Source organism: Eimeria necatrix, genomic scaffold (assembly GCF_000499385.1).
Source record: "Eimeria necatrix Houghton genomic scaffold, Enh_scaff291, whole genome shotgun sequence".
Taxonomy (NCBI): Eukaryota; Apicomplexa; class Conoidasida; order Eucoccidiorida; family Eimeriidae; genus Eimeria; species Eimeria necatrix.
This window is the reverse complement of record NW_013653458.1, coordinates 27,501-35,000: the sequence shown is the minus strand read 5'-3', so window position 1 is coordinate 35,000 and position 7,500 is coordinate 27,501. Positions and strand designations below refer to the sequence as shown.

The 7,500-nt window shown below is 55.7% G+C and overlaps 2 protein-coding genes across 2 annotated transcripts; one reads left to right on the top strand and one right to left on the bottom strand.

Moving 5' to 3' along the window:
• Window positions 1-24: 24 nt before the first annotated feature.
• On the top strand, window positions 25-2,918 carry ENH_00039760 (hypothetical protein, conserved; the record flags this gene model as incomplete). Its single annotated transcript, XM_013580701.1, has 3 exons — window positions 25-288; window positions 1,476-2,187; window positions 2,458-2,918. 3 exons carry the CDS (start codon window positions 25-27, stop codon window positions 2,916-2,918), a joined length of 1,437 nt encoding a protein of 478 aa, XP_013436155.1.
• Window positions 2,919-3,532: 614 nt separating this feature from the next.
• Window positions 3,533-6,551, bottom strand: ENH_00039750 (mannose-1-phosphate guanylyltransferase, putative; the record flags this gene model as incomplete). Its single annotated transcript, XM_013580700.1, has 4 exons — window positions 3,533-3,725; window positions 3,845-3,975; window positions 5,548-5,730; window positions 6,132-6,551. 4 exons carry the CDS (start codon window positions 6,549-6,551, stop codon window positions 3,533-3,535), a joined length of 927 nt encoding a protein of 308 aa, XP_013436154.1.
• Window positions 6,552-7,500: the final 949 nt, after the last annotated feature.

The following is a 7,500-nucleotide window of genomic DNA, read 5'->3' as shown; positions in this document are numbered from 1 at the left end:
CAACGACAGGGAGGACGGCAGCAGATGAAGCAGCAGCAGCAGCAAGTGGAACTGCAGCAACAGCAGCAGCAGCTGCTGCTGCAGCAGCGGCGGGTTGCGCCAGCAGCAACAGCGGCAGCAGCAGCAGGTCGCCTTAGAAAGACAAAAACAGAATTGCAAGACGAAGCAGCAGCAGCAGCAACAGCAACAGCAGCAGCAGCAGCAGCAACAGCAACAGCAGCAGCAGAAGCAGCAACAGAGGCAGCAGCAGCAGCACATGGGCGAGCCGGAGAGCTGCTGCTGCTCCTGGTAGAGCTGCAGCAACAAAGCAGCAGCAGCTGCTGCTGCTGCAGCAGCTGCTGCAGCATCAGAGGCAGAACCAACTACTGAGGCAATTTGTAATGCAGCAGCAGCAGCAGCAGCAGCAGCAGCAGCAGCAGCAGCAAACGAAGCAGAGGCAGCAGAAGCGAGCGAGGAAACAGACACAGCAGCGAATGAAGCAGCAGCAGCAGCAGCAGCAAAAGCCGTAGCAGCAGCAAATCTGGCAGCAACAAGCACTCACAAGTTGAGCATCCTTTGCTGCTACAGAGTCCAAAAAGGCGCTGCTGCAGTCCTGCTGCTGCTGCTGCTGCCGCTGCTGCTGCCGCTGCTGCTGCTGCTGCTGCCACTGCTGCTGCTGCTGCCAGTGTCGCTTCTGTTGCTGCTGAAGCTGGTGTTGCTGCTGCTGAGTTTGTTGCTGCCGCTGGTGTTGCTGCTGCTGCTGCTGCGGCTGCTCTTGCCGCCGCCCCGCTGCTGCTGCTGCTGCTGATACCTGGGCAGCTGTTCTTGCTGCTGCTGCCTTTGCTGCTGCTGCTGCTGCTGCTGCTGCTGCAGCGAAGACACTGGGGGGCCCTGGGGCTGCCTGGCAGCGGCTTTCCCCCCAAGGGCCCTTTGCCTGCAGGACTTTTCCTCCTTATCTCTAAACCCTAAACCCTAAACCCTAAACCCTAAACCCTAAACCGTAAACCCTAAACCCTAGACTTGACGGGCCGCAGCGCCCTCTTGAGCGTGTGTAAATCCCTAAAGCTCAGCAGCGGGGACGAGCCCTCAGCTCTAAACCCTAAACCCTAAACCGTGAACCCTAAACCCTAAACCGTTAACCCTAAACCCTAAACCCTAAACCCTGAACCCTAAACCCTAAACCCTAAACCCTAAACCTAACTGCGGCTCAAGAGACAATCGGGCCTTTGGGGCCCTGCTGCCGACCCTCAGCTGCTGCTGCAGCCCCTGGGGTACTTCTTTGGGCCTGGCACACGAATTCGTCTAAATTAGGGTTTAGGGTTTAGGGTTTAGGGTTTAGGGTTTAGGGTTTAGGATTATTTCTAGTTTGGCAGCCGCTGTGGACTCTGCCGCTTTTCAACTTCTGGCTGAGGGCCCGCTGCGGCCTCCGCAGGACCCAGCGTTAGGGTTTAGGGCTAGGGTTTAGGGTTTAGGGTTTAGGGTTTAGGGTTTTGTAGGCCCTAGGGCCTCTGGTAATGCTGCAAAGGGCCCTTAGGCCCCACGTGGGCCCTTGGGGGCCCCTAGGGGCCCCCAGGAAACTTAGGGGGGCCCCCGGGGCCCCCTGCCTTGTTGGGGCCCCTGGGGGCCCCCCAAGCCAGCAGCTGCAGCTGCTGCACTGCAGCAGCGCGTGTGCACTGCAGCAGCAAGTGCAGCAGCAGCAGCTGCAGCTGCAGCAGCAGAAGCTGCAGCAGCAGATGCTGCAGCAGCGCCGCGGCTTATGTTGTGTCGCAGCTGACGAAGCAGCAGCAACAGGAGTAGGAAGAGCCCGAGCAGCAGCAGCAGCAGCAACAAGTGCAGCAGCAGCAGCAACAAGTGCAGCAGCAGCAGCTGCAACAAGTGCAGCAGCAGCAGCAGCTGTACTAGTATCCCGCCCGTTGCTGCTGCACTCCTTGTTTCGCTGGGGTGGTCTTGCTGCAGTGCCTGTCCCCAGCAGCAGCAGCAGCAGCAGCGGGATCAGCAGCAGCAGCAGCAGCAGCGGCAGCAGCAGCAGCAGCTGTTGGGATGTATGTACACCTCAGCACAGTCGAGGGCTCTCCGCGGAGGTTGCTGCATCTGTGGGCCGTGCTGCTGCTGCTGCTGCTGCTGCAGCAGCAGCAGCAGCAGCAGCAGCTGTAAAGAAAGCGGTAGACGACTGCGCACTGCTGCTGTGGAAAGGAAACAAATGGAGAGGTAAGCAGAGGCCCAGCAGCAGGAAACAGCAGCAGCAGCAGCAGCAGCAGCAGCAGCAGCAGCAGCAGGTCGTGCTGCTGTTGTTGCCGGTGTTTGCTGCATGCTGCAGCATCTGCAGCGTCTACTTATGTCTTGGATGTCTCTGTCTTTGCCGCCGCTGCCCTGCTGCTGCTGCTACGTCTGCTGCTGCTGCTGCCGCTGCTGCTGCTGCTGCTGCTGCTGCTGCTGCTGCTGCTGCCGCTGCTGCTGCTGCTGCTGCTGCTGCTGCAGGGACTTGGGTGCCCAACAAGTGGAGGTGGTACCACAGACACGGCTATTGGGCGACGCGAAAGAAGCAGCTAAAGTTCGACACCTACAGAAGATACAGGCAAGCAGCAGCAGCAGCAGCAGCAGCAGCAGCAGCAGCAGCAGCAGCAGCAGCAGCAGCAGCAGCAGTAGCAGCAGTAGCAGTAGCTGCAGCAGTAGAGACCACGGTTTTGCTGCTGTCGAAGCGTGACGCGTGTCCGCTGCTGCTGCGGCCGTTGCCTCTCCCTGCTGCTGCTGCTGCCGCCTCCAACCCGCAGCAGCAGCAGCAGCAGCAGCAGCAGCAGCAGCAGCAGGTGGCTTTTGCTGCTGCTGCTGCTGCTGCGCGCAGGTACCACGAAGTCAAAGGCATGGGGCAGCCCAAGGCCAAGTGGTGGGCCCCCAATGTTGGAAAAAGTCCCCTCAGGCAATCCACCAAGTTCTGGTAGGGGCCCCCTGCTGCAGCAGCAGCAGCAGCAGCAGCTGCTGCTGCTGCTGCTGCTGCAGCAGCAGCTGCTGCAGGAGCTGCAGCAGCAGCAGCGGCGGGAGAGGGGCGAGTCACGGGAGCTACAGCGTCAGGCAGTCAGTGGTGCAGCAGCAAGAATGGCAGCAGCAGCAGCAGCAGCAGCAGCAGCAGCGCAGGCCTGCAGGGGCCTCCAGGGGGCCCCCGGGGGCCCCCAGGGGGCCCCTCAAGGGGCCCCCTGTCTCTTTTTGAAACATTTAAAAAGGAGACAAAGTTTCGTTTGGTCAACTTTCGAGTAAACCCTGAAACGCTAAACCCTTTTTTAGGGTTTAGGACCCCTCCCCCTAAACCCTCGCAGACCCTCTTTAAGGGTTTCTTCATAAAAATTGACAAGCCAACAGTACCCTAAGGGCCCTGAGGGGCCCCTAAGGGGCCCCTAGGGGGCCCCCTAGGGGGCCCCTAAGGGGCCCCCAAACCCTCCATCCCAAGGGGCCCCTAGGGGCCTCCCAAGGGGCCCTAGGGGCCCCTGGGGGGCCCCCAGCACTTCCCTGGGGCCCCTAGCGAGGGGCCCCCAAAGGCTTCATTTAGTACCCCTGTCTCTCACCCAGTGCCCCCTGTAAGGCCCCACAAGGGGGCCCCCCTGGGGCCCCACAAGGGGGCCCCCTGGGGCCCCACAAGGGGGCCCCTGTGGGGCCCCACAAGGGGGCCCCCTGGGGCCCCCTGGGGCCCCCTGGGGCCCCCCTGGGGTCCCCTGGGGCCCCCCTGGGGTCCCCTGGGGCCCCCCTGGGGCCCCCTGGAGCGCAAGAAAAGGCCCTTGAAAGCCGCTTTGGGGGCCCCCCGGGGGCCCCCCGGGGGGCCCCCCGGGGGGCCCCCCGGGGGGCCCCCCGGGGGCCCCGAGAAAAGGGTACTTACATGATGATTGTACCCTGTTGGTGGATGGAGTTGGCGATGGTTTTGTGGGGCAAAATGAAAGCCCCGTTGACGAAGACTTCGTCTTGCAGGCGAACGTCTTCGCCCACCACTGAGAGGCCCTCCACCCGCACCTGCGGGCCCGCAGCGAAGAAGCCGGGGCAGCTAGCTAGCTAGCTAGCTAGCTAGCTAGCTAGCTGGGTGGCTAGCTGGGTGGTTGGCTGGCTAGCTGGGTGGTTGGCTAGTTTGGTGGTTGGGTAGCTGGGTGGCTAGCTAGCTGGGTGGCTAGCTGGGTGGCTGGCTAGATGGCTAGCTAGCTGGCTAGCTAGCTAGCTAGCTAGCTGGGTGGCTAGCTCAGGGGGTGGGTAGGTAGTTAGCTAGCTGGCTAGCCAACTACCTGGGCAGTTGGGTGGAGAGCTGGGTAGCTAGCTAGCTGGGTAGCTAGCTGGGTAGCTAGCTCGGTAGCTAGCTAGCTAGCTAGCTAGCTCGGTAGCTAGTTAGCTGGGCGGCTAGCTAGTTAGGTAGCTAGCTAGCTAGCTAGCCAGAGAGCTGACTCGACAGGCACACACAGCTACTAGCTAGTTCCTCACCTCCCCAGCTAGCTGCCTGGCTAGCTAGCTGCCTAGCTAGCTAGTTAGCTAGCTAGCTAACTAGCTAGCTAGCTAGCTAGCTAGCTAGCAAGCCACCTACCTACCTCCCTCTCCACCTATTCATCTACCTATCCACCCATCTATCTACCTACCCACCCACCCACCTAGCTAGCTAGCTAGCTAGCTAGCTAGCTAGCTAGGCATCCATCCACGCGCGCAGCGAGCTAGGTAGATGGCCAGCTAGCTAGCTGTCTGGTTAGCTAGCCTGCTAGCTAGCTAGCTAGCTAGCTAGCTAATTGGCTAGCTAGCTAGCTAGTCCCAACTAAAAATGCCTTGGCCACTTCCCAACTTCCCAAAATTCCCAATTTGGACTTCAGGTAAAGAACGAATTCTTGAGTCTGCACTGTCCACCTATCTTCGCTTCTATCTACTCTCTCAACGGGCTAGCTAGCTAGCTAGCTAGCTAGCCAACCAGCTAGCTAGCCAGCTAGCTAGCCAGCTAGCCAGCTAGCTAGCTAGCTAGCCGGCTAGCTAGCTAGCTAGCTTGTTTGAAGTGGCACTATTAATCCAAATAAATCCCGAATTTTAACGCCAGGTAAAATGCAGAATCATACCTGCGTATCTCCCCAACTATCTACTCTCCCAGCGAGCTAGCTAGCTAGCTAGCTAGCAACTTGGCTAGCTAGCTAGCCAAATTGCTAGCTAGCTAGCTAGCCAAGTAGCTAGCTAGCTAGCTAGCCACATCTTCCTACCCTGAGAATGCCAGCCCAAAATGGCACTATTTATCCAACTAAAGTCCCCAACTTTGACTCCCGGAAGAAGTGCAAATTCTTGAGTTTAAGCTATCTCCGCAACTATCTACTCTCTCAGCGAGCTAGCTAGCTAGCCAAGTAGCTAGCTAGCTAGCTAGCCAAATAGAGGAGCTTACCCACTTCCCAACCTGCGAATGCCAGCCTAAAATGGCACTATTTATCCAACTAAAGTCCCCAACTTTGACTCCCGGAAGAAGTGCGCAATTCTTGAGTTTAAGCTATCTCTGCAACTATCTACTCTCTCAGCGAGCTAGCTAGCTAGCTAGCTAGCTCTTTAGCTAGCTAGCCAAATAGAGGAGCTTACCCACTTCCCAACCTGCGAATGCCAGCCCAAAATGGCACTATTTATCCAACTAAAGTCCCCAACTTTGACTCCCGGAAGAAGTGCGCAATTCTTGAGTCTGCAGCCGCGGCCAATTTGGACGTCGGCGGCGACGGTCACGTTGGGGCCCAGCACCGAGTCGGGGCCCACCACGGCGGAGGGGTCCTGCGGGAAAAGGGCACTTGGGGGGCCTTTTGGGGCCCCTTGGGGCCCCTTAAAGAGCTTTAAAGGGCCCCCAAAGGGCCCTTTAAACCATTTAATGAAAAGGGAATTGCGCGGAGAGTGGGGAGGGGGAAAAGCGGGAGAAAAAGAAGAAATATTCGACAAGTTAGAGCGAGTTCAAGGGTTGACGCGAGAGCGGGATACGAGGAAATTGAAAAAGAGTAAAGCGGATTAGAGAGACAAAAGGAGATAAAAGGAGATGAAGGAGAAGTGAAGGGAAATAAAAGGAAATAAAAGAAGAAAGGGGAGAAAAAAAGACACAAAAAGGAGAAAAAACGAGAAAAAATGACAAGAGAAAGCTTCCGAGGGTTTAGGGTTTAGGGTTTAGGGTTTGGGGGCCCCACCACCAACACGTTGCCGATGAACTGGGGGCCCTCAACAAGAGACAGTTCTTGAGACCGCATGCATGCGAGGCCCCGGGGGCCCCCCCAAATACCCTCTTTGGGGGCCCCCGGGTTTCCCACATCCAGGGGCCCCCTCAGGGGCCCCTCAGGGGCCCCCTGAGGGGCCCCTGAGGGGGCCCCCTGAGGGGCCCCTGAGGGGGCCCCCTGAGGGGCCCCTGGGGGGGCCTCTGAGAAGCTCGCCCCATCTGGAGTTTCTCCCTCCAGGAGGCCCTTCAGGGGGCCCCCCTCGGGGGGGGCCCCCAAGGGGCCCCCCCAGAGGGGGCCCCCCTCAAGGGGGCCCCCCTGGGGGCCCCCCTGGGGGCCCCCAGGATCTCTTCTGGCATTTCTGCTGGCCCTTAAGTCCTCGAGGTAAAGAGACATCCCGTGGAGAAAGTCTTTGGGCTGGCCTATGTCCGCCCTAAGCAGCAGCAGCAGCAGCAGCAGCAGCAGCAGCAGCAGCAGCAGTAGCAGCAGCAGCAGCAGCAAAAGGTGGAGGTGGGGGTGGAGGGGGATGAGGGAGAAAAGATGGGAAGGAAAAGAGGAGACAAAAGAAGACAAAAAATGGGACAAAAAAAGAATCAAAGAAGGACAAAAAAACAAAAAGAGACAAAAAAAGACAAAAAAGCCAAATAAAAGACAAATAAAGACAAAAAAAGATAAATAAAGATAAAAGGAGACAAAAGGAGACAAAAGAAGACAAAAGAAGAGACACAAAGAGAAAAAAAGAGACAAAAAGAAAGAAAAAAGAAAAGAAAAAAGAAAAGAAAAAAGAAAAGAAAAAGTACCAGTAGCCTGAAAGGCGGCAGCAGAAGAGAGTGCCTTGTTTGGCGAGTTGGGGAAAAGTTTCTTTTTCAATTGAACAAAAGCTTTTTGGGATTTTTTCGATGCAAGAATTGTTCAAAATGTAAACTCCTGAGGAAAAAAGAAACAAAAAGGGACAAAAAGAGATTAAAAGGACTAAAAAGAATTAAAAAGGAGATTAAAAGAATTAAAAAGGAGATTAAAAGATGCAAAAAGCAGGAAAAAAGGAAAAAAAAGAAATTAAAAACAACAAAAAAGCAGCAAAAACGAAAAGAAGACAGCAAAAGATGTTTAAAAGAGAAAAGAGGAAATTAAAAAGAAAAAAAGATTAAAAGATATTTAAAAGGATTTAAAAAGATTAAAAGGATTTAAAAAGATTAAAAGAGATTTAAAAAGATTGAAAAAGATTAAAGAAGATTAAAAGGATTAAAAAGGAGAAAAAAGGAGATTAAAAGACATTAAAATGAGAAAAAAAGAAAAAAAAACAAGAGATTAAAAAGTGTTTAAAAGATATTCAAAAGATATTTGA